The 27,622-nt window shown below is 40.8% G+C and overlaps 1 gene segment (V, D, J or C); it reads left to right on the top strand.

The window, feature by feature from the left end:
• The window catches only part of LOC102910285 (Ig mu chain C region secreted form-like), a 32,614-nt gene extending 5,283 nt beyond the window's left edge, over window positions 1–27,331 (top strand). Inside the window, 7 exon segments of the C gene segment in view lie at window positions 1,583–1,903; window positions 7,264–7,584; window positions 8,995–9,303; window positions 21,196–21,504; window positions 25,030–25,353; window positions 26,374–26,483; window positions 27,125–27,331. Coding sequence covers window positions 1,583–1,903; window positions 7,264–7,584; window positions 8,995–9,303; window positions 21,196–21,504; window positions 25,030–25,353; window positions 26,374–26,480 — 1,691 coding nt within the window.
• Window positions 27,332–27,622: the final 291 nt, after the last annotated feature.

Genomic DNA, 27,622 nt, shown 5'->3' with positions numbered 1-27,622 from the left:
AACCAGGGTTCTTCTAGAATACCAAGAAGCATGCCTAACACACTGTAAGTTGTTTAAGAATGTTTGACTTGCTATTGTATGGACCTAGCATAGCTCTCTAAACATATTTATCCTATTTATATCATTGCTAATGTTTAAAACTTTATAAATATTATTATTATCTGGAGCCTGTGATATACAGCATGTAACTAACCTCAGCTCCTTGGGGAACAGATAGGGATATAATTAGTTCCAGTCTTGTCAGGGTTAAAATTGAGATCAAAGCCAGCCTGGACAACTCAGTGAAATCAAATAAAATAAGTAAAAAATGGGGCTGAGGACATACTTCAGTCTTGGAGTACTTGTCTTCTATGCATAGGATCTGGAGTTCTGGGAAATCTCTAGCATTGTTTAAAATATTATTCACTCAATAAACAATGAACAGCTACTGTGTGCCAGGTACTTTTGTAGACGTTGTGATTATAGAGTCCATGATCTTGTGGTACAATTAACTTCAATAACTCCTATAATTATATGTCATGATGTCACGATATGGAATATTTAACTCTTACCAGATTAGATACCTATGTATTTCCAGCTACATTTCATGAACATTTATACATGTCCCTATGTTGATATTTTATTTGTATTCAAATGTTATTTGTAAGTTAATAAATAAAGTTGCCCGGGGGTTAGAGCTATTAGCAAGCCATAGGAAAGCAGGGCAGTGGTGGCGTACGCTTGTAGTCCCAGCACTTGGTAGGCAGAGTTAGGTAAGTCTCTGTGTGTTCAGGGATACAGCCAGTATTGGATACACATGCCTTTAATCTCAATACCAATCAATAGAAAACCTGGAGGTCTATACAGACAGGCCGTGACGAGGCGGTCATGTGGTTGGGATTACAACCAATGAGAAGGCAGAACAGACACACTATAAAAAGACAGACACACAGGAAGTAGCTCTGGTTCGGAGAGGTAGGACCACCGCAGGAGGAAGGGTAAGGTTTTAGCTCTTAGCTCTGACCTCTTGGCTTTCTTCTTTGCATTGGTTCTGTGTTTCTTATTTAATAAGACAGTTGGTTACATCTACATGTCCCTATTTGTCTTACATAAAACATATACAAAGTTGTTTATTTAAAAAGAGAGTGAACTTGTGACTCTCTTCACTTGTGAACTCACAAGATTAAACCACTTGACATTCCAGCATGAAATGGAGGTCCTCGTGGACCCTTGCCCTCTAGCTGTGGACCTCCTGACAGGTTATAGTTTCTGAAGAAATGAGAGTGAGGTTTCCCCAAGGGTGTGGCCGTGGTAAGTCAAGCATGCTCCAGTGTCCCAAACCCATGAATATATAGGCAGCACAAATTCAACTGGCCGGATTACAAGAAAAGAAAATAAGGGCTGAAGGGATGGCTTAGTGGAGGCAGAAGGATCAGGACCTCAAGGTCATCCCTGGCTATCTAGTGAGTTCAAGGTCATCTTGGAATTCTTGGGACCCTGCCACAAGTTAGTCGAATCTTATCTAAATGACTGAGAGACCTTGGGACAGGGAAATAAGACAGTACCAAGATTTCATCTCTGTTCATTTATTGTTCCTGACTAGTTACCCCCAAACTGAAGATCACCACTGAGCCCCCAGAGATTCGTGATCATGCTCCTCAAAGAGTGAACCTGACTTGCCATGTCAACCACTTCTACCCCCAAAACGTGCAACTCACCTGGGCTAAGAATGGGTACAACATCCTGACTCCTGGGCTCTCTCAGGCCACAAGAAACTCTGATGGGACATACTCTCTAAAGCACACATTGCAGGTAGAAGCCATATCGGATGGGAGCATCTTTAGCTGCTTGATGTACCAGTATGATGAGCATCCACAGAGCATCAGCATCACCCTGGGAGCACAGGCCTCCAGTAAGGGCAGAGGTATGTGCCCTGTCTCCTTTGTATCCTAAGGGCATTGTTGCTGTGGATTGATCCTTCTGTATGCTATGAATATATATTACTCTCATTGGTTAATAATAAAGCTATTAGGCCAATAGCAAGGAAGGATAAAATTAGGCAGGATAATCAATTGGGTATTGGGATGAAGAAGGGCAGAGTCCAGAGAGACATGAGCCAGCTGCCCAAGAAGCAATATGTCAGATAATGGTAAATCCATGGACCATGTGGCATGTGAATAGAAATGGGTGAATTTAAAAGAAAGAATGACTTGATATAAGTATGGACATCTGACTGAGCATTTAGTAATTAATATAGTAATTAAGCTTCTGTGTGTTCATTTGGAACCAGGCAGTTGGTAGAGAAAAGCTCCAAGTCTGTTTACACATTGTGGCTGAATACCTAAAGACTCAGGGAAACCCTGGGTGAAAGTGGAGAAAGGAAGCCCTCCCTACTGAGAACGCTGTTGCATAGCCAAGCCCAACTGCACCCCCTTCTCCAGATACTTCCACAAAGAAATGGGTCTCCTTTGCTGCACTCATCATATTGCAAGTTTCTCTTCTTAACCCTTGGTTGCAAGAAATTGCCAAAATTAAGGATAGCCAGGATCCAAATAATTTCTGGGAAGGCAATTATTCAAGACAGTGAATTCAGCTGGATGTTTCTGGAAAGCAAGTTTGAAGAGCTCCAATTATTGACCCCCTTGGCTAGAAAAAAAGGGTCAGACAAAGTGGGTGTAAACCCCTCTGTCACTCTCTTCTCTCTGCTCCTTTTACTTTTTTCTAAGCACACACACTCCTGATGGTAATTTCTTCTATTTCTTCCCCACTTCACTCTTTCCAGACACATACCACAAGGGGGCACTGTGACGTTACAAGCCAGAGCTTCCTTGTTTCTTTGATCCAGATGTGCTTCACACTCTTGGGAGAAGGAACCACTGTTCTGAAGCAGAGGTGTTGGTGCAGGTGCACAGTCACAGAGAGACAGAATAATAGTCGGGCATGGGCAAGCCAGGGAAAAGGCGGCGGGTGGGCTCCCTGCAGTGTACAGCAGGGCAGGTGGCTACCAGAGAAAGAGTGGAGGTGCCAGGCAAGTCAACAGCCGTTCTCACAGCAGGCTTCACCTTGATTTCTGTCCAGCCCTGTGCAGAACCAGCCCTTTTCTGGTTGCTGTATGATTCTCAAAGGTAATGATCCCACAAGACTTCAAATTTCTTTGGGTTCTATTTTCATTGCCCAGTAGGAATGAGAATAATATTCACCCAGTGAGCTGTACAGATCTGGGTGACAAACTCCAAAATAATGTTTTTCATGAGAAGCAAGTTGCATCGATTTTTTATTAAAGCTTTCTATTATAATACTGTTGTGAGAATTTTACACATGACTAGTGTTTACATCAATTCCACTCCACACTTTCTTTCCCCCCAGTTCCTCCATGTCCCTCATTCCCTCACAATCTTCATTATTGTCAATATGTATGTATAATTCATGCTAAGGATTTTCTTTTCTGTCTTATTTTCCTCCTACACCTGCATTTAGTATATCTGACCCCCACTGAAGGATGAACCCATGGCAGCATCACATTGACAGTTCCAGACAGCACAGGTCCACTGGGGTGGTTTCCTCTCTGACACTGAGGCTCCTTCTATTTGGTTCTAGCACATCTTTGGAGCTGCACCTTCACAGCTTTCCCAGATCCCTTTCCTCAGAGCCCTGACTCCTGTGCACATCTACTACACACCTGTTCTGTGTGGTTGGTGCCCTCAGAGCACTCACTACAGAGTGTCACCTACAGAGCACTAACTGAACATCACCCACAGAGCACTTCCTGCACAGCAGTGTTCCCACTGCCTCCTGTCTCACACTTGGGAGCTGGAAGGCAGCAGACAGAGGAAGACATGAGTGACAGAGCACTAGGCTTACAAGGCAGCTGTCACATCACAAACTACCTGTGGCGTTTCTGTGTTTCTCTTCTTTGTCACCTGAGAATACAGACTATACAGGTTTGTTACAGAACACTTCTCAAATCCTGTTGGAAGGTGTTTACTTTTCTGGAAATGTCTCATCTGTCTATGCCATTCAGCTCCCTCAATCAAATACTTAAACTTCAGTGATGTCTGAGAGCCCAGGCCTGTGACTTTATCATGTATGTCCCTCTCTGCATGTCCCCTCCCCAGCTCTTGGAGCTTATGTGTGAACTTTGCAGTTGAATGGACCAGTGTCCTACTGCAGGGTCAGTGCGGCCAGTGCCTCTCTGTGTGACCCCAGGTAAACAGTTCCCTTTTTAATTTGTTTCATCTATGCCAAGGCTTCTCTTCTTTGCTCCTGCATGGCATCTGAACACTGGGACACAGTTGAGTTCTGCAGTAATTACTCCAAGTTTATATGGTGCCTGTCCCAGAGCTGGGCTGAAAGCAAGACAATATGAAAATCGGAGACAGAGAGGCAGCTTTCTTTTTTGTATGGGTATATAGATTTTTTTTTGTAAGGTGATTTTGTATTCTGTCAATTTGCTGAAATTGCTGACAATTTCTAGAAGCTTCCTGATGGAAGTTTGCTATCTGTTCTGTATGAATGTATAAATCACATAAATGGACTTCAAGACAAAACTTGTATGCTCATCTCAATAGGTGCAGAGAAGGCCTTTGACAAAATTCAACGTACCTTCCTATCAGTCATAGAAAGATTTCATCATTACATATCTTCTGCAAATAGGGGTAGTCCAACTGCTTTCCTGTTCGAGCCCCACTCTATTTGTGCCCCCTCTTTATTACTCTCGCTAGTGCCCCAAGCACACTATTGCAAGAGTGGGGAGAGTGACCAGCCTTGTCACTCCTGATTGTAACAGGATGGCTTCACGTTCTTCTCCATTTAAGATGATGTTGGCTGTGGGTTTGTGACATGGGGCCTTTATTTTTGTTGATGTGAGTCTGCTGATGTCCTTCTACAACTTATATTATGAACACTTAGTGAATTTTTGTCAAAGAACTTTTTGGCATCTACAGAGATGAGCATATTATTTTTGTCTTGATGACCATATGATTTATTAAATACATTGAGTTACTAATGAATCCTTGCATCTACAGGAGAAAGCCAACTTGGTAGTGGTGGATGGTTTTTTAAATGCATAACCATATAAAGTTTGCCATTAGTTTGTTTAGGATATTTGCATCTATGTTCACCATACATATTAGTTCACCATGCATATTAGTCTATAGTTTTCTTTTTGTCTTTTTTTTTGGTTTTTTTGTTGTTGTTTTGTTTTGGTTTGGTTTGGTTTTGAGACAGGATTTCTTTTTATAGCTTTGCGCCTTTCCTGGATCTTGCTTTGGAGACCAGGCTGGTCTCGAACTCACAGAGATCCGTCTGCCTCTGCCTCCCGAGTGCTGGGATTAAAGGCGTGCACTACCACCGCCCAGTTTACAGTTTTCTTTATTATTGCATCTTTGACTGATTTGTATACAGAGTAACATTGGCTTTGTGGAAAGAGATTGGAAGTGTTACTTCCCTTTCTATTTTTAAAAAATTATTGAGGAAGTGTTGTGGTAGATCTTTGACAGTCTGATACAATTCTGTTGTGAATCTGTCTTGGCCTGGATAGTTTTGTTTTGGTCAGCTTTTTGTTTTTATTGTTATTTCTGCTTCCATCATCTTGTTTTTTATGGGTCTAGTTATGTTGTTGATCTTTCCTTGGTTTATCGTTGATGGTTTGGGAGAATCTAGAAATTTGTTTATTTTCTGACATAATGGAGTATAGATTTTGAAGGTATTCTTTTATGATCTTCAATGTCTTTGGTATCTATTATAATGTTTTCCATTCATATCTAGTTCTGTTGAGTTATCTCCTTTCTTTCAGTGTTGGGCTAGGGGTCTGTCAATCTCTATCTTCTCAAAGAACTACCTCACATATTTGTTGATTCTTTGTTCTGTTTTATTTCTTCTTTCATATCTAAAAATTTTAAGTGAACTATATTATAAAAAACTTACAAAAAAAATCCCACACACCAAAGTTAACCAGACCCAACATCTAGACAGCTCAATGAAGTTTTCTATAGTTAGACTATCCATTTGGAATGGACGTTGTGTAGCTTCAGTGGACTTTACACTTTCACTACTAAATATATTTCATACACTTATCTACCATCAAAATAAAAATATCCATGACAGCAGTGGATGTAAAACAATTAACTTTATGTCCTGTTTCATAACTCATCTCTACCACCTGCATTCATTCCTTCCTCTTCCTTATATTTAGCCTTTCTTGTTCTCTTTTCTACTTTGTTTACACATATGCATATATTGTTGTTAGACTCCACATATTAGAAAGGATATGCAGTTTTTTTCTATCTGAGACTTGTGATCTCACTTAAGATTATACATGAGAAGTCCATTCATTATCCTTTAAATTTTGTGAATTACATTTTTTTCAAAGCTGAATAGCTCACCCTTGTATGGTGTGTGTGTGTGTGTGTGTGTGTGTGTGTGTGTGTGTGTGTGTGTGTGTGTAGCTCAAATTTGCATTATCTATTCACTGTTGAAACCCAGCATGAAAAGACTGTGCAATCTACAGAATTAGGTCTGCACATGTAGAAAACAATTTTGTAGTCTTGTAGTAGACCTGTTTTCTTAAGCCTCCTAAAGTCTTGCTGACTGAGGAAGCCAAAGAGCTGTACAGCTGGGTCATATGGTCGATTTCTTTGGCATGTGTCCAAGCATGTGCACTCTCTCTCCTCAGGCCCATATGACATTACTGTGTCCTCTTCCACAGATGGATTTTATTCATTCCTCAGTTGTCTTATTTTTGTTTTCTTTTGTTTGTTTTTTGAGACAGGGTTTCTCTGTGTAACAGTCCTGGCTATCCCGGAACACTTTCTGTAGAAGAGACTGGCCTTTAACTCACAGAGATCTGCCTGCCTCTGCCTACTGGGTACAGGGGTTAACTTCATGCACCATGATTACACACAGATTTTTTGTTTTAGCTCAAAATGTCCTTTTTGACCACCCTTTTAGAGTGGCTCCTCATTTTTCTATCTCTGCACAAGTTGAGTTTCCTGAGGATGTTCATTCCCCCATAGTAGTCATATTTTATTTGCTGTTTGCTCATTATGGCCCATTTGTATTCTCCTCAATGTCAGATATCATGGGTAGTATATTCTCTATTGAGCATGTGGTCAGGGGACTGCGTTTTGACTTTGGTGAGTCATTGATCTAAATCTCTAAAAGAGAAAGGACAATTTTCATTATTCATGGGACAGGCCTTGGTAGTGTTCACATACTGTTTTATAATGGTTCCTCCAACACTGAGAAGTCATAACTGGTTTTTGTTTATTGTTTGATTGTTTTTAGTTTTTGTAGTTGGGAATTCTTTCATCTCTCTGAAGGGTCCAGAACAGAGGACAGCCACTTCAAATTCAGTGCCTTTTAACTGCACCGCGGGCCCTTTCAGCTCTCGGAACCTCAGTGTTAACTGGTTAAAGGACAACAATGAACTTCCAGCCTCAGCCCCACAGCGGCTGCCTATCAGCAAAGACGTTTACTCTGTCACAAGCAAGGCATGGGTGGCATTGGCCAAACAAGATATCTTTTCTCAGATCACCTGTGAAGTCACCCATGCGGACCTCGATGAGCCCCTAAAAATGACCATCAATATTTCTCAAGTGCTCCTAGGTGAGTGATCACTGATATATGTGGTGGGGAAACACTGGTAGCATGGAGGTTTGACCAAACGCCCCATTTTACAAATGGGGCATAGAAATTGATCACTGACAGCCTTAAACCATGAATATGGATTAAAAATAAAGGTTCCACAGGCTGGCGAGCTGGGCTTGATCTTAGCTGTATCATACATATCGTAGGCTACAGAATATTGGCCATGTGTCTTAAATATTCTGTGCCCCAGTTTCCCTAAAAATGGAATAAAACCAACCCCTACTTTGTAATTTTCCTCTCACGATTAAACTAGTGGTTCTTCTAGAACACCAAGAAGCATGCCTAACGTATGGGAAGTGGATTACGAATGTTTGTCTTGCTATTGTATGGACCTAGCATTCCACTGTAAACATATTTGTCCTATTTATATCATTGCTAATGTTTAAAAGTTTCTAAGTATTTATTATTAGCTGGAGCTTGTGGCATAAGGCATGTAATCTCAGCTCCTTGGGCACCAGGTAGGAATATAAAAAGTTCCAGCCATGTAAGGGTTAAGATTGAGTTCAAGGCCAGCCTGGACGATTTAGTGAAATCAAATAAAATAAGTGAAAATCGGGGCTGAGGATGTACGTCAGTGTTGGAGTGCTTGTCTTCTATACATAAAATCCTGAGTTCTGGGAAATCTCTAGCATTGTGTAAAATATTATTCATTCTATAAACAATGAACAGCTACTATGTGCCAGGCACTGTTGTAGGTGTTGTGATTATAGAGTCCCTGTTCCTGTGGGGTAATTCATTTTAATAATTCTTATAATGATATGTAACCAAGTCATGATATGGAATATTTCACTCTGACCAGATTAGCTACCCATGTGTTTCCAGCTACATTTTGTGGATATTTATACATGTCCCTATTTGTCTTACATGAAACATATACAAAGTTGTTTATTTAAAAAGAAAGTGAACATATGAGCTCTCTTCCTTGTTAACTCCCAACACCTTAACAAGAATTGCACAAGATCAAGCCACTTGACATTCCAGCAAGAAATGGAGGTCCTCATGGACCCTTGCCCTCTAGCTGTAGACCTCCTGACAGCTTGTAGTTTCTGAAGGAATGATAGTGAGGTTTCTTTAAGGGTGTAATCCTAGTAGGTCAAGCATGCTCCAGTGTCCCAAACCTATGAGTATATAGGCAGCACAAATTTGACTGGCTGGAATATAAAAAGAAAAGAGAGGCTGAAGGGATGGCTTAGTGGAGGCAGACGGATCAGGAAATCCTATATAGTTAGTTCAACGTCTTCTTGGAATCTTGGGGACCTTATCAATTAACCACTTAATCAATATTTAAGAAAATGACTGAGAGACCTTGGGGAGGGAAATAAGACAGTCCCAAGATTTCACCTCTGTTCACTTAATATTCCTATCTAGTTATCCCCACACTGAAGATCACCATGGTCCGTGATCATGCTCATCAAAGAGTGAACCTGACTTGCCATGTAAACCACTTCTACCCCCAAAACTTGCAACTCACCTGGACTAAGAATAACAACAAGATCCTGACTCCTGAGCTCCCTCAAGCCACTAGAAACGCTGATGGGACTTACTCTCTAAAGCACACCTTGCAAGAAGATGACAAATCGGATGAGAGCACCTTTAGCTGCTGGGTGTTCCAGTATGACCAGGTTCCACTGTGGGTCAACATCACCTTGGGAGCACAGGCCTCCCATAAGAACAAAGGTATGTGCATTGTCTCCTTCATATCCTCAGAGCACTGTGGCTGAATGGCTAGAGACCCAGGGAAACCCTTGGTGAAAGTGGAGAAAGGAAGCCCTCCCTAGTGAGAACGCTGTTGCATACCCAAGCCCAACTGCACCCCCTTCTTCCAGATACTTCCACAAAGAAATGAGTCTCCTTTGCTACACTCATCATATTGCAAGTTTTTCTTCTTAACCCTTGGTTGCAAGAAATTGCCAAGGTTAAGGATAGCCAGGATCCAAATAATTTCTGGGAAGGTAATTAATCAAGACAGTGAATTCAGCTGGATGTTTCTGGAAAGCAACTTTGAAGAGCTCCAGAATTATTGACTCCCTTAGCTAGAAAAAAGGGCCACACAAAATGGGTGTAAATCTCTCCTCTGTGACTCCCCTTTCTCTGCTCCTTTTTTTTCTATGCACACACACTCCTGGTGGTCATTTCTTCTTTCTTTCCCACTTCACTCTCTCCAGACACATACCACAAGGGGGCACTGTGACGTTACAAGCCAGAGCTTCCTTGTTTCTTTGATCCAGATGTGCTTCACACTCTTGGGAGTAGAAACCACTGTTCTGAGCAGAGGTGTTGGTGCAGGTGCACAGTCACAGAGAGACAGAATAATAGTCGGGCATGGGCAAGCCAGGGGTAAGGCAGCGGGTGGGATCCCTGCAGTGTACAGCAGGGCAGGTGGCTACCAGAGAAAGAGTGGAGGTGCCAGGCATCCCAACAGCCGTTCTCACAGCAGGCTGGCACCTTGATTTCTGTCCAGTCCTGTGCAGAACCAGCCCTTTTCTGGTTGCTCTAAGAATTCTCAAAGGTAATGATCCCACAAGCCTTCAAATTTCTTTGGGTTCTGTTTTTGTTGCCCAGTAGAAATAAGAATAATATTCATCCAGTGGGATGTACAGATCTGGGTGACAAACTCCAAAATAAGTTTTTTTCATGGGAAACAAGTTGCATCATTTTTATTAAAGTTTTCTAGTATAATACTATTGTGAGAAATGTACACATGGCTAGTGTTTACATCAATTCCACTCCACACTTTCTTCCCAATTCCTCCCATGTCATCCATTCCTTCTCAACTTCACAATCTTCATTATTGTCATATATGTATTTGTGTACACTTACATAACTATGACCTGCTAATAATTCATACTAGGTTTTGCTTTTCTGTCTTATTTTCCTCCTGCACCTGCATTTAGTATAATCTGACCCCTACTGAAGAATGAACCCATCACATTGACAGTTCCAGACAGCACAGGTCCACTGGGGTGGTTTCCTCTCTTACACTGAGGCTCCTTCTATTTGGTTCTAGCACATCTTTGGAGCTGCACCTTCACAGCTTTCCCAGATCCCTTTCCTCAGAGCCCTGACTCCTGTACACATCTACTACACACCTGTTCTGTGTGGTTGGTGCCCTCAGAGCACTCACTACAGAGTGTCACCTACAGAGCACTAACTGAACATCACCCACAGAGCACTTCCTGCACAGCAGTGTTCCCACTGCCTCCTGTCTCACACTTGGGAGCTGGAAGGCAGCAGACAGAGGAAGACATGAGTGACAGTCAGAGCACTGGGCTTACAAGGCAGCTGTCACATGACAAACTAACTGTGGCGTTTCTGTGTTTCTCTTCTTTGTCACCTGAGAATACAGACCTTAGATTTGTCACAGAACACTTCTCAAGTCCTGTTGGAAGGTGTTTACTTTTCTGGAAATGTCTCATCTGTCTATGCCATTCAGCTCCCACAATCAAGTACTTAAACTTCAGTGATGTCTGAGAGCCCAGGCCTGTGACTTTATCAAGTATGTCCCTCTCTGCATGTCCACTCCCCAGCTCTTGGAGCTTATGTGTGAAATTTGCAGTTGAATGGACCAGTGTCATACTGCAGGGTCAGTGTGGCCAAAGGCTCTCTGTGTGACCCAGGTAAACAATTCCCTTTTTAATTTGTTTCATCTATGCCAAGGCTTCTCTTCTTTGGCTCCTGCATGGCATCTGAACACTGGGACACAGTTGAGCTTCTTCAGTGATTACTTCAAGTTTACATGGTGCCTGTCCCAGAGCTGGGCAGATAACAAGACAATATGAAAATCAGAGTTGGAGAGGCAGCTTTCTTTGTTGTTATGGGTATATAGAAAGACATATATAGATTTTGTAAGTTGATCTTGTATTCTGTCACTTTGCCGAAATTTCTAACAATTTCTAGAAGGTCCCGATGGAACTTTGTGATCTGTTATATATAAATGTATAAATCATATAAATGGACTTCGAGACAAAACTTGTATGCTCATCTCAATAGGTGCAAAGAAGGCTTTTGATAAAATTAAGTTTGCCCTTTTATTATTCATAGAAAGACTTCATCATTACATATCTTCTGCAAATAGGGATAGTTCAACTGCTTTTCTGACTCGAGCCCCTATAGCTGGAAAGCTTCTCTTGAGGTCCCACCAAGCCCCACAGTCCCACAATCCACGTAAAAAATAATCACTCAGACGCTTATATTACTTATAAACTGTATGGCCATGGCAGGCTTCTTGCTATCTACTTCTTTTATCTTAAATTAACCCCTGTCTATTAATCTATAAGTTGCCACGTGGCTCATGGATTACTGGTACCTTACATCTGGCTTGTCATGGAAGCAGCTGGCAGGTCTCTCTCCCTGCCTTCCTGTTCCCTCAATTCTCCTCTCTGTTAGTCCCGCCTATACTTCCTACATGGCTACTGGCCAATCAGTGTTTTATTTATCAACCAATCAGAGCAACACATTTGACATACAGACCATCCCACAGCAAGCCCCACTCTATCTGTGCTCTCTATTCATTACTCTCGCTAGTGCCCCAAGCACACTATTGCAAGAGTGGGGAGAGCGACCAGCCTTGTCACTCCTGACTGTAACAGGATGACTTCACGTTCTTCTCCATTTAAGATGATGTTGGCTGTGGGTTGTGGCTTTATTTTTGTTGATGTGAGTCTGCTGATGTTATTCTACAACTTATATTATGAACACTTAGTGAATTTTTGTCAAAGAACTTTTTGGCATCTGTAGAGATGAACATATGATTTTTGTCTTGATATCCATATGATTTATTAAACACATTAAGTTACTAATTAATCCTTGCATCTCCAGGAGAAAGCCAACTTGGTAGTGGTGGATGGTTTTTTAAATGCATATCCATATTCAGTTAGCAATTAGTTTATTGAGGGTTTTGCATCTATGTTCACTGTGCACATTGGGATGTCATTTTCTTTATTGTTATATCTATCTTTGCCTGGTTTGTACATAGAGTAACACTGGCTTTGTAGAAAGAGACTGGAAGAGTTACTTCTGTTTCTATTTTTAACAATAATTTAGGAGCCTGGTGGTGATGGTGCATTCCTTTAATCCCAGAACTTGAGAGGCAGAGGCAGTTGAATCTCTGTGAGTTCAAGGCCTGCCTGGTCTACAAAGTAATTCCAGGATAGGCTCCAATGCTACCCAGAGAAACCTTGTCTCAAAAAACAAAAAACTAAAACAAAAATCAAGCAAACAAACACGCAAACAAAAAAACACAATAATTTGGATGTATTGTGGTAGATCTTGACAGTCTGGTACAATTCTGCTGTGATTCTGTCTTGGCCTGGGTTGTTTGGTTTTGATCTTTTTTTTTAATTTTATTGTTATTTCTGCTTCCATCTCCTTATTTGTTATGTTTCGAGTTAAGTTGTTTATCTTTTCTTGGTTTATCGTTGGTGGTTTGGGAGAATATAGAAGTTTGTTTATTTATTTTCTTACCTAATGGTGTATAGATTTTGAAGGTATTCCTTTATGATCTTCTAAATCTCTTTGGTGTCTATTGTAATGTTTTCCTGTTTGTATCTGGTTTTGTGGAGTTACCTCCTTTCTTTCAGTTCGTTGGGCTAGGAGTCTGTCATTCTTTATCTTCTCAAAGAACTACCTCTCAGATTTCTTGATTCTTTTTACTGTTTTATTTATTTCTTCTTTGATATCTAAAAATTTTAAGTAAACTTTATTATAAAAAACTTACAAAAAAAACACACCCCAAAGTTTACCAGACCCAACCTCTAGACAGCTCAATGAACTTTTCTATAGTTAGACTATCCAATTGGAATGGAAGTTGTATACCTTCAGTGGACTTTACACTTTCACTACTGAATGTATTTTATACAGTTATCTACCATCAAAATAAAAAAAATCCATGACAGAGGTAGAACTAAAACAATTAACTTTATATCCTGTTTCATAACTCATATCCATCACCTACATTCAGTCCTTTCTCTTCCTTATATTTAGCCTTTCCTATTCTCCTTTCTACTTTGTTTACACATATGCATATATTATTGTTAGACTCCACATATGAGAGGGAATATGCAGTTTTTCCTATCTGAGATTTTTGTGGTCTCACTAAAGATTATACATGAGAAGTCCATTCATTTTCCGTAAAATTTTGTGAATACATTTTTCTTCAAAGCTGAAAATGGTACATGTGTATGTGTTGTATGCCAAATTTTCATTATCCCTTCACTGGTAAAGCACAGCTAGGTTGATTCCAATTCTTTGCTATAGTGAATAAACCAGCAATAACCCATGGATGCAAATATCTCTGTTGGAGGGTGTGATGTTGTCTGGTATATACCTGGGAGTGAAATACCTAGGTCATATGGTAGTTCTATTTGTAATTTTTTTGAGAAATCTCAAAACTAATTTCCTCAATGGCTGCATTAATTTGTATCTCTGCCAACAGTGACTAGGGTCCTTTCTCTCCACATCCCCTCCAATATTTTTGTCAGACTTGTTGATGACAGCCACTCTCACTGGAGTGAGTTGGTATCTCCAAGTAATTTTAATTTACATTTTACTAATGGCTAGAAATAGTAACACTTCAATAAATAGTTATTGGTCATTTGTGTCTCTTTTGTTGAAAACTTTCTACTTAGTTCTTTTGCCCATTTGTTGATTGGCAGTTTTGTTTCCTTGGTATTTAAATTATGCAGTTCTTTATAAATTCTGGATCTTTGTCCAGAGTCTGAAGTGTAGCTGGTAAAGATTTTCTCCACTCTTTGTCCTGTTTGCCTGCCGACTGTTGCCTTTGCTGAAGAAAACCTTTATGTTCATCCGGTCCCAACTGTTGAGACTTGGGGTTGGTTCTTGTGTTGTGAGCGGTCTACTCAACAAGTTCTTGTCTCTCCAGGATCTCGAATATGTTTTCTTCTGGAAATTTCAGTCTGAAGTTTTAAATTAAGGCGTTTGGTGTATTTTGATTTGATTTTTCTACAAGGTAAAGATAAGACTCTAATTCTTCTACAGGTAGAAATCAAGTTTTGCCAGCATCATTTATTGAATAATTTTGCTTCCTTTGTCAAAAATTAATTAGGCATAGCTTTTACTTTTTATTCCGAGGCCTTCTATTCTTTCCATTGATCTCCCTGTCTATTTTCATGCCAATACTAAGCTATCTTTATCACTATAGCTATGTACTATAGTTTGAGGTCTGATATTATAGTGCATTCAATGGTATTGTTACTCCTCAATGTTGCTTTGGCTATTCATGGTTTTTTGTGATTCTATATTAATTCCTTGCATTGCTTTTTCTAAATCTGTGAAATATGACATCAGAATTTTGATATGTATTGTGTTAAGTCTGTAATTAATTTCAGCAGTTTAGCCATTTTCACAATATTAATTCTACCAATCAGGAGCATGGAATTCATCTTTCTATTATCTAGTATTTTCTGTAATTTTCTTTTTCAATATCTTGAAGTTTTCATTTTTTCTTCTTTGTTTCGATGTATTCCTAAGCACTAAATATTTTTGGAGTTAGTTTCAATTGGAATCATTTTCTGTTTTCTTTTTTTCAAAATTATTTATTTTAGTTTTTGAGATCATAGTGTAATTGTATCATTTCCCCTTCCCTTTCCTCCCCCCAAACCCTCCCATATAATCCTTTTCTTCTCTCAAATTCATGGCCTCTTTTTCTTAGTTATTGTTATATGTGGTATTAGCCAAAGCTGTCTAGAGGAACAGAACTTATATAATAAATATACATATATATATATATATATACATACATACATGTACGTATGTATGTATAGGTATATGTAGTCTAGCCATCCCGACAATGGCTGTTTACCATCTGTAGCTAGAGTTTTCCTGCCTTGCCCACAGTCAGGACAAATCTTTGTCACCCGCCAGTCCCACAGCTGCTCAGACCCAACCAAGTAAACACAGAGACTTACATTGCATACAAACTGTATGGCCGTGGCAGGCTTCTTGCTAACTGTTCTTATAGCTTAAATTAATCCATTTCCATAAATCTATACCTTGCCACGTGGCTTATGGCTTACCGGCATCTTCACATGCTGCTTGTCCTGGCAGCGGCTGGCGGTGACTCCTTCTGCCTTCCTGTTCTTTCTTTTCTCCTATTAGTCCCCCCTGTACTTCCTGCCTAGCCACTGGCCAATCAGTGTTTTATTTATTGACCAGTCAGAGTAATTTGACATACAGACCATCCCACAGCAATCATCAGTCCAAAAATCCAGTAGTTGTTTAGTCCACAAGGCCAGATGTCTCATCTGGTCTTCAGTATACACCAGAATCCAGAGAAGTAGGCTCTAATTCTAGTTGAGGAATGGACTTGTTAGCAAGTGGGGCCAAGCAAAGAAAGAGAGCATGCTTTTCCCCCCATATCCTTTATGTAGACATCCAGCAGAAGGTGTGACCCACCTTAAAGGTGGATCTTACCACTACAAAGATACAGATCAGAAGTGGGTCTTCCCATTTCGAATGATTTAATTAAGAAAAAATCCTTCACAGATGTGCCCAGTCATTTGGGTTTTAGTTAATTTCACATGTAGTTAGGTTGAAAACCAAGAATAGTTGTGACAACCATCACTTATTCATATATATATATATATATATATATATATATATATATATATATATATATGTGTGTGTGTGTGTGTGTGTATACATATATACATACACACACACACACACACACACACACACAAAACCTGTTCAGTCTGTATAATGTTACTGGTAGGTACATTTTCAAGACTGACCATTTGGTACTGGGTAATCAACAATACTCCCTCCAAGACTCAAAGGCCATCTAACAAATACCTAAGTATCAGACATGAGAAGCCTCCTTTTGAGGCTTATTCAAGACACTCCCAAAACATACAGGCTAGTTCTATTGCCTTTGGTTAACCCCCAGAGGTGAAAAGTAAGTTCTTACTCCTGAGCATCATGTGCTTCAGACACAATGCCCAGAGGCCCCTGAACTGGAACTGACCAGGATATCTCTTCCCTGAGGACTAGCTTTCCTGGTACCAGAAAGTGCCATGCAAACTTCCAAAGGACAGTAGCAGCCAATAGTTCTACCCAGCTAGGATGCCTATGAAGCACAGTGACCAACATGGCAGGATGATCCTAAGGGTGCAGTGGTGGCATGCACACCTTGACAGTAACCATCGCTCTCTACGTAGACTTACAACACATTCAACAAGAGGGACATGATGCCTGGTGCTGGAAATCTAGCCAGCTGCCCAGGGCTACTGAAGTCGTAGATCTTGGTGAACCTAAAACCACACTTTTCTAAAGCAGTGTAACCCCTAACTACATTTTAAATATTTGTCCTTATACACACAGGTAAGTGTAACCCTCACCCCTCATCAAGGAAACTTCTCTGCAATGAATGGAGACCATTAAGAAAATTACATTCTTTCACGCCGGGCGGTGGTGGCGCACGCCTTTAATCCCAGCACTCGGGAGGCAGAGACAGGCGGATCTCTGTGAGTTCGAGGCCAGCCTGGGCTACCAAGTGAGCTCCAGGAAAGGCGCAAAGCTACACAGAGAAACCCTGTCTCGAAAAACCAAAAAAAAAAAAAAAAAAAAAAAGAAAAAGAAAAAAAGAAAAGAAAAGAAAATGGAGAGAAAAAAGAAAATTAGCTTTTAAAATAGAGTTGTGGAGTCCAGTCCCAATGGCTACATCTGCAAAACAGCTCCTGAACATGAGGCTTGGGGAACATTGTGGAAGAGGGAGTGGGAGGATCATGAGAGCCAGAGGATCAGGGAGTTTGCTCTGAGATTCTGTCTTCTAAGAATGACAGATGCTACACTCATATTTCACCAAAATGACTGACTAAACATGATCTAACAAAGATAATGACAATAGACATGCTAAAGTGGATGAGGAAAGGACCATGAGGCTCAACACTACACAAAGAACTACAAGTAACTGAAGAATGCTGAGAGTGTAAGAAATAGTTTTCCCAAGGAAAGAGCATCCCAATATTGTATAATTTTTTCTGAGAGTACTTTTGGTATGAATGAAGACTACTTTTTTATATTAATTTTTGTGTTCTGAAACATTACATTAAACTTTTATTAGGTCCAAGAGTTTTCTAGTAGACTTAAAGAGTCTTTAAAGAATCATACCATCATTGTTTTCTTGCAAAAGACAGAAAGGGAGGGGAGATGGGGAGGAACTGGGAGGACTAGGGGGAGGGAAACGCATAATCAGGATATATTGTATGAAAAGAAAATCTATTTTCAATAAAAGAAAAAAGAATCATGTCACCTGCAAATAGGGATAATTTGACCTTATCCCTTTCTGTTTTACCAATTAATTTTGTGTCTTTCTCCTATCTGAAAGCTACAGCTAGGACTTGGAGCATGACATCAAATAAGGGAGGGGAGAGTGGGTGTCCTCATCTCTTCCTTGATTTTGGAAGAGATGCTCTCAGTTGGTCCCCATCTAACAGTATGTTGGCTATAGATTTGTTGCACATAGCCTTTATTATTTTGAGATATGTTCCAGAACTTTTACCACAATGACACTTACATTCTTCTAGAACTTGAAGTACACTGTTCCAGACTCCTTTGGCTTTTTTTTTCCTTTTATTTTATTTTACAATATCATTCAGTTCTACATATCAGCCACAGATTTCCTTGTTCTCCCCCCTCCTGTCCCCCTCCCCTTCCCCCCAGCCCACCCTCTATTCCTACCTCTTCCAGGGCAAAGCCTCCCCTGAGGACTGAGATCAACCTGGTAGACTCAGTCCAGGCAGGTCCAGTCCCCTTCTTCCAGACTGAGCCAAGTGTCCCTGCATAAGCCCCAAGTTTCAAACAGCCAACTCATGCACTGAGCACAGGACCCAGTACCACTGCCTAGATACCTCCCAAACAGACCAAGCCAATCAACTGTCTCACCTATTCATAGGGCCTGATCCAGTTGGGGGCCCCTCAGCCTTTGGTTTATAGTTCATGTGTTTCCATTCATTTGGCTATTTGTCCCTGTGCTTTATCCAACCTTAGTCTCAACAATTCTCGCTCATATAAACCCTCCTCTTTCTCGCTAATTAGACTCCCAGCGCTCCACCCGGGGCCTAGCCGTGGATCTCTGCAACCAGATTCCTCAGTCTCTGTTCCTGATCCAGCTGGGATCTCCCGCTCCCACAGGCTCTCTTTCCCTCGACCCTCGCCCTTCATTACTCCCACTCATGTCCAGGTTGTTCTTGTAGATCTCAGCCAATCAATATGGCGCTTTCTTAGAAAATTGGGAATCAATCTCCCCCAAGATCCAGCTATACCACTCTTGGGCATATACCCAAGAAATGCTCAATCATAACACAAGAGCACTTGCTCAGCTATGTTCATATTAGCATTGTTTGTAATAGCCAAAACCTGGAAACAACCTAGATGCCCTTCAACTGAAGAATGGATAAATAAATTGTGGCACATATACACAATGGAATACTACTCAGCAGAGAAAAATAATGACATCATGAGGTTTGCAGGCAAATGGATGGATCTAGAAAAAATCATCCTGAGTGAGGTAACCCAGACTCAGAAAGACAAATATTGTATGTACTCACTCATAGGAGGATACTAGAGGTGGAACAAGGATGACTGGACTGCTACTCACCTCACCAGGGAGGCTACCTGGAAAACAGGACCCCAAGAAAGACTCCTTTGGCTTTTCATATTTCCATTGTGAAGTCAGATTTTATTCTAATGGGTTCTCCTTTATCTGTGATTTGTGGTTTTTCTCTTGCAGCTTGTATTTCATGTTTTCGTTCTAATATGCCTTGAGGGATTTCATTACTGGTCCCACTTGGTATTCTGTGTGCTTCTTGTATCTGTACGGGGATGGCTTTCCTTAATTTGGGGATGATTCTGTTGAAGATCTGGTCTATGCCATTGATCTGGGACCCTTCTTCATTTATGACTATAATTCAAGTTTTTCATGGCATCCCATAATTCCTGAATGCTACTTTCATGTTTTTTAATATTTGTTCATATTATTTGCTTAAGTGGTCCAATTTCTCTGCTTTATCCTCAAAACCTGATAATCTAACTTCTATTTTGTCATCCTCCTTGTAATTCTTTTCCTGACTTTTGTAATTAGGTTGTTGAGTTTTTCAGTCCCATCTTTATTTCAGCTTGAGTTTTTTTTAACATTTCTAATTCTTTACTGAATTTAGTTGTCCAGTTCTGAAGTTTCTTTCTTGTTTTGTCCATCCTTATATTTGCCTTTTCTTGAGCATCTTTCAGGCATTTACTGATATATTCTTTAAGTTCATTGGGCTGTCTGTGTCTTCTTTAAACTCTTTGAATTCTTCAATGATGTTTATAATTTTTCATTTACATTTTTATCCCATGGCTCATCTGGTAACCTTCGGTGGGGAATGTTTCTATAGAACCAGTGATTGTGGAACAGGACATAGCATCTTTTTGCAACATGATCTAGGCATGTGGATTTCTTTCCCTGGTTGTGTGTTGGAAGTGTGATTCTTGCCTGCTTCATGCTGGGTTGGTGCAAGAACTGTGTGACCAGAACTAGGCTTGGGGTAAGAGATGGAATGGTTAGTTTTGGCTCTGGGTAGACTTACTAGGAAGATTCACTGTGAAAGCTGTACTTCTGGAGCTAGAAGTGTACAGATGGGCTTGTGGGAACTCGTCAGGAAAATCCAATGTGTGACTCTTACTCCCAGAACTAGACCTGAGATAGGGATGTCACTTGCAGAGTTGTGGGACTCATTGTGAAAAACCAATGCATGAGCTACCTGTGTTTATTTTTTTTTAAGATAATAACAACTCCTCAGGTGGTCCTTTGAGATTTTAATGTTGTAGTTGACACTTGTAAAGTGACTATCACACATCATACATTCAACATCAGCTTCCTTGTTAACACCAAGAAATAAGACGCACCCCACTTTACTAATGAGAAGTCAGAGGCATGGAAAGTTAAGTTGCTGGGGCTCATGGGTGTGTGTGTGTGTGTGTGTGTGTGTGAGAGAGAGAGAGAGAGAGAGAGAGAGAGAGAGAGAGAGAGAGAGAGAGAGAGAGAGAGAGAGAGAGAGAGATTCATATGTAGTTTTAAATTATCCCAAAGTCTATGCTGCCAATCTTTCCATATGGCCTGGCTGTGGGCATTAAGAGATTGCCCTTTAGCAGTGACTGAAGGAAAGTCTGAGTATAATATCACAGGCCCAGACCCTGGGACTAGACCACCTGCCTGTGCCACTTATTATGGGCTTGGACATGTTCTCCCATGCATTGTTGCCTTCTTTTTCTTGTTGTAAAATGAGGATGGTAACAGTTACATCTAGAGTTGTTGGGGGGATTTGATAAATTCTAGAAGAGCCTGATAGCATGGTATTGTTTACTATGAGTGTTTTCTATGTGGTGTTGGTCTTCTGAGCTGCATGCTCTTTGGTCTTATTGTTCGCCATCTGCTAGCAACTTTAGAATCCTCCTACCAGAAGGAAGTATCCAAGTCTCCATGAAAGAGGAAGTAATGGGACTTTGCAAGAGGGGTTCCAGGAAACTGTTCACACTAAAATTTGATGTGATGTGGAGCATCTCTTCTTTCAGGAAGGAAGGACTACTCTAACCACCTTGAAGGCCCCCTGCATCGGTTTTCAGCTGGCACAAGCATCCAATTGAAGTACGCCTGCTCTGAATTGCCCACACGTCAGGTTACTGTGACCTGGCTCAAAAACAACCATAGCTCTCTCCAGACACAGACCAATGTCTTCTCCAGTGGAAATACCTACAATGTGACTAGCAGTGTGCTTGTCCCCCTGGAGAGTGATGACATACTATCTTCAGTTCTCTGTCGGGTTGAGCACAAGTTATCAGTGATTTTCCTGAAGGTCATCAACTTGGACCAGTACCTCCGTGGTAAGACTTTTTTTTCTCTTTCTGGCTGAGGTAATGCTAGGATAGACTGTGGGCTTCTCTTGGTGCCAGTTTACTCACCGAGGAATGGCCTTACTTGGTGGTAACACTAGAAACAGAATCTGTAAAGTACTTAGCATCATGCTCAGCTCAGAATTATTATGTACTTGGCCTAAGTTGCTATTTTAACTATTCATATTAACACTCAGAACTCACTTCCTTCATCTGAAAAACAGGATATCTACTCTCTGGGGTTTGGTCTTAGTATTGCTGTTCTATAGAAACAATACTTGAAGGACTTTGTGAGCTTCTAAATTGTAGGGACTATGTTGTCCTGAGATCATTACTCCTATCTGGATTTAAGTCAGTTTTTTTTCTTTTTGTTGTTGTTGATTTTCACGGGATGCACCAATGCTTGGTAGATCTGTAAAATCAGGGAAATCATGATGACTCCTACCAAGGAATAAATTTAAAGGTCCAAAACTGACCAATAAATAAACTACCTAAAGCATATAAGACTTTTAAAATTTACAAAATATTTTCCTCCTCATTTTTTTTGTCTCTGCATAAGAGAAGGAATATACTATCATCATGGAAACAAGCTCATCATTTTACATGGACAAAAATACTAATGTCACCACCTCCAGTAAGCATAGTCCACAACCGATACAGCACATTATGGGGGGTGGTCTGCCTTACTTAATTGGTACAGGTATCTTGTACTCTTTGTCTTATCTAAAAGGCAACAGATTCAGACATGAAAGCACCCAGTATTGCAAAGCTGATGAGCAAGTGGGTGATCTTTGTCCATCTCTACTATTTATGTATTCAGGTTGCTTGTGTTATCAGTCTCAGTATGTTTGGATATCAGATAGGAAAGAGCAGTTCAGGGAGGCTTCTTTTTTTCTTTAATATTTATTTACTTATTACTATTTATTTATTTTACATCCCAACCACAGTTTCCCTTCCCTCCTCTCCTCTAAGTCCCTGCCCCACCTCCCCCACCTCTCTCCACCACCCACTCCTCCTCCGTTTCTATTCAGAAAAGAGCAGACCTTCTTTAGATATTGACAAAACATAGCATATCAAGTTACAGTAAGACTAAGCACCTCGCCTTCTATTAAGGCTGGGCAAGGTGACCCAGTATGGGGAGTAGGGTTCCAAAAGCCAGCAGAAGAGTGAGACAGACCTGTTTCCACTGTTAGGGGTCCCACAAGAAGACCAGGCTACACAACTGTCACATATATGCAGAAGGCCTAGGTCAGTCCCATGTAGGCTCCCTGGTTGTCAGTTCAGTCTCTGTGAGCTTCTATGAGCCCAGGTTAATTGACTCTGTGGGTTTCCTTGTGATAGCCTTGACCCCTCTGGCTCCTACAATCCTTCCTCCCTCTCTTTAGTAGGATTCCCTGAGCTCAGCCTTGTGTTTGGCTGTGGGTCTGCATCTGTTTCCATCAGTCATTGAATGAAGCCTCTCTGGTGACTATTGGGCTAGGCACCATTCTATGAGGACAGCAGAATATCACCAGGCATCATTACATTGACATTTTCCCCCAGTCCTGTTTGGTTCTATCCTAGGTCTCTGGGTCATCCAACCTCTGGGTCCTGGCACTCCAGGCAGTGTCAGGGGTGCGCTCACTCTTGTGGCATGGGTTTCAGGCTGGACCAGTCATTGGTTGGCCACTCCCACAATCTCTGTGTCACCCATACCCCAGCACACCCCCTAGGCTGGACAGACTGTAGGTCAAAGGTGATGTGGCTGACTTGGTATGTCCCAGTGCCTCTGCTGGTAGTCTTGCCTGGTCACAGGAAGTGGCCAGCTCAGGCTACGCATCCTCTTCTGTTAGGAGTTTTAGCTGGGGTCACCCTTGTAGATTCCTAAGGGTTTCCCTTGTGCCAGGTTTCTGTCAGACCCTGAAATGTCTCCCTCTCCAGTCCGTTCTTTCAACATTCTCCCCCACCTCACCCCACCCTCACCTGATCCCTCATGTTCCCATCTCCACCCACCCCCAGTCCACCCACAAAATCTCTTCTAGTTCTCAGGGAGGCCTCTTTACCCAAGTATTTCTTACATAATTCCCTGGAGCTAGGACAATTGTGTAAGGAAGAAAAGTCATAGAACATAGAAATGTTCACAAATGAACTGATTACTTATCAAAGGTTCTGACCTTTCCTTGTTTAGCACATGTATCTCCAGCTAGGTTTCTCTGTAGTAGAAATGTCTTTGTTTGGTCTAAAAGCAGGATTTAAGGGTTAAACCCTGAGTTCCTTCAAGTTGTAACACATAAGGATTTATATTATCTACACTAGACCAAGAGCTGAAATCTGTCTAACTTAGACATCAGTGAGCTGATTTGGCCTTAGAAATGTCTTAATTTCAAAGTCTCATAAACAGAGCAAAAACAGCTTACAGAAAGTCTGGTTGGCTTTGATGTTGGTGTAGAGACCAGAATCTAGACCACCCAGCCTTCCGTTCAGTGTGATGTTTCTACCATGCTGCTAGTTCACTTGAAGACATTGGAAAGGATCACAGTGGGATTTCCCATGACCATTGTCTGCCGTTGTGAACACATTGTATTGTATGCTGACAGCTCCAATGGAATCCCTTCTAGAAGCCATCAGGTGCTGTGGGATGGTCTGTATGTCAAGTTGCTCTGATTGGTCAATAAATAAAACACTGATTGGCCAGTGGCCAGGCAGGAAGTAGGTGGGACAAGGAGAGAGGAGAGTTCTGGGAAGCGGAAGGCTGAGGCAGAGAGACACTGCCAGCTGCCGCCATGACCAGCAGCATGTGAAGATGCCGGTAAGTCACCAGCCATGTGGCAAGGTATAGATTTATGGAAATGGATTAATTTAAGCTACAAGAACAGTTAGCAAGAAGCCTGCCACAGCCATACAGTTTGAAGTAATATAAGTCTCTGTGTTTACTTGGTTGAGTCTGGCGGCTGTGGGACTGGCGGGTGACAAAGATTTGTCCTGACTGTGGGCAAGGCTAGAAAACTCAAGCTACAATCAGGTCCTAATTTCAGAAGACTTATGGTTTGGTTGTCACTGTAATATAGTGTACACACACTGTCTCTGCTGTAACCCCAAGATTTGCTACTGGAGACATTGGACACATTATTTAACTTCTCCAAACTGAAGGGTTTTTTTTCTATGTAAAAATCTTAGTATCTTGGTCTCTAACACTTAGTGTCTGTGAATCTTCAAATCTTGGAATTACTTAGTCATAGAGTAAGCTGACTGATTTGTAGTTTGCTAAATGGATTTGATACATTTTCTATAGCTCAAAATGAAAAGTAGAAATATTGTGATATCTCTTATCAACCCATCTTTCCATCCATCTATCCAAACCTGAATTCTGACTCTCATCCCACTATGTATTTCTCTATTCATACCCCTATCAACCAATACTCAAATTCTTATTTGTGGCAGGCACTAGGTTGGTTCCTAGCAGAGGACCACGCCCTCAAAAGACTTCCAGTAGGTTTCCTGCAGCAATTATTTGCTTTATATGGATTTTTGTCTCAGTTCCTCCTACAGTGAGAGTGTCCCAGTCTTCAACTGTCTCCGGTGTGGTTGTTACTTGCCATGTGGAGAGATTCTATCCACAGGATGTGTATCTCACCTGGCTAGAGGATTGCCATGTGCTCAGAAGATTGGAGCAGCCTACACCTAAGAGGAATAAGGATGGGTCCTACACTCTGGAAATCTCGAAGCCAATAAACACATCAGTGCAGAGGCCTGATCGAGTACTCACTTGCAAGGTAGAACATGAGGCCCAGCCTCCCATCCAGGCCAGCATCATATTGTCTACAGCATCCTATACCACATCCAAAGCCATTGGGATCCTAAGTAAGTTCACCTCTTTTCTCTTGGGCATATTGGGGTCACCTTGGTTTCCTCATTGCATTACAGAAGATACTAGGAAGATAAAGAGTTTCATGATAATTGATGTCTTGTCCAAATTGGGAGTCTGTAGTTTCTTAAATAGACAGAATGATCTTCAGCCAGTGGCTTCCTTTAGAGTGACCACCCAGTATGGTTCTTCCATTTCTATTGGGAGAATGTTCTACCAGTTAATGTTTAAAAATGCCCTAGAGAAAGTTTAGCTTAGTGTTGATCCACTCGTGACCATGAGATACTTATCGCTAAGACTCTTGTTTAAAGTAGTGTCCAGAGTAGGGAGTAAGCTTACCTGTACACTGTTCTATAAGACATGCTTAAAAAGTCATATCTGGGGACAGCCTTATGCACACTCTAATGATAACTATTTCTACTTAGTTATTTAATAAACATAATATCCTCTGTTCACCAGTCTACATACCTGTAATAGGGTGTAAGTCAGGTTCCTAATTTATAGAATCCTCTTGAGGATTAAATATTAATATACAATGGATATAGAATTGATATGTTTTCTATACTAAATATCACCTGCTGTTATTATTTGAATTTATGTAAAATTGTTCTCAAATTAATTTTCAATAGTTACAGTTGTGTAAGTTTAGGCAACACAGTCAACCATGACTCAGAGACCCATTTCTTTATCTGTAAGATATTACTGACAATACCAATGTTCTAAGATTACAACGAAGGTTGCATTAAGTGACCACTAGATCTTGGAAACAAGGCATTGATTATATTCATGTTGGCACATTGACTGATGAATGTCAGATCTTTAGGCGGTGTTTGTTGGGGAAAAAATTGAAGGTAAACTTCACAGGTCTCTTACTTCTGAGACTAACTGTACAGCAATAAGCCCAAGGATGGGATCAGAATTGGGAAATACTAAAAACTCCCTGGCTACCAACCTTAGATAGCTCATTTCAACTCACATGACCCCATTTGTTGGCCCCTTTGTCCTGTGTATTTTAGGTTCAGAGAAATATATCCATATTTTTGTGGCTTCCCTCCTGTGCCTCAAGGGACTTCTGGTGCTGATTGTACTATCTATCTACATGTATAGGCGATGGAACCGGTGATGGGTGAGTCTGAAAATGGACCTTAGTCCTAAGAGGGTGAACTCACAGCCATGGCCATAGGTAGCAAGAGGACGTCACAGTAAACATACAGTGTTCACAGGATACACCTTCAAAGATTCCCACAAATGTTATCTAGCCTCAGGAGGAGACTCTGAATACTCTCTTTTCCCCCAAATATCATTTGGAACTCTTAGAGGCTCCCAACCCTGTGCATGGTGTGGAGTCCTGGAGTTGGAAAATTTTCTAGTTATGTTCCTTGGGATTCTGAGTGTAGAAGCTGAAGGTGTGAAAATGGAGTAATATTCAAGACCTAAACTCCAGAGAATCTGCTCACATATTGTTAAATTTTGCTATGATGTCAACCAATAAGACATATCCAAAAAAAATGAACATGCTAGCTTGTGGAAAAGATGAATGTGCATACGGAAGAGGGGTCAGGGCTCAGAAAGAGGTGTGAGGTGTATAAAGAGAGGCTTCATTTCTGATATTCCTTTAATAAGGAATTCAAAAAAAAGAGAACTGGTAACTTAGTGTGTATTCAACAGATAGTAGTGGAATTAATACATGAATGAAGAAACCAATGAGCAAATGATTTGTCCTACTTCTCTATGGCCTGTCATACATTGCCTCCTACCCTCTCTAAGGAGCTCCAATGGAGAGAAGATGCAAGGACCTGCTGGTGATCCAAGACTCCTGCTCTTCCCCCTTCTCAATGGATGTGCTCCCTCTGTACACTGTTGGAGACGGACTTGCATTACTTAGATGTTCCAGCCTCGAAATGCTGAACTTCAGATGAGCTCTGCTTACATCCAAAGGCAATTCAATGACAAGGAAAACACATGTTCACTCTGTCTCTGATTGCAGTCAACCCTTGATTTTCCAGTTTTCACTACTATATAGAATTTCTGCAAGTATGATTTAATTTTAGCAGACGCAAAACTTAAAATTACTAGAATGTTGAAGAAGCATCTTCCTATCTTGAAATGTATAAAAACAATATAAGATATCTCTGGACTCACTATAACATTTTGCAAAATATTAACATTTTTGCCCATATCTTCTTCAAGTTTCTTTTAAAAATTGCCCTGCATTTTTGATTTTCTTTCTCAATCATGGTTTTATACTGTTATGACATATGAATA

Source organism: Peromyscus maniculatus, chromosome 4 (genome assembly GCF_049852395.1).
Source record: "Peromyscus maniculatus bairdii isolate BWxNUB_F1_BW_parent chromosome 4, HU_Pman_BW_mat_3.1, whole genome shotgun sequence".
In the NCBI taxonomy this organism is placed as follows: Eukaryota; Metazoa; Chordata; class Mammalia; order Rodentia; family Cricetidae; genus Peromyscus; species Peromyscus maniculatus.
Note: the sequence above shows the minus strand (reverse complement) of the source record. Positions and strands in the feature narration are given on the sequence as shown.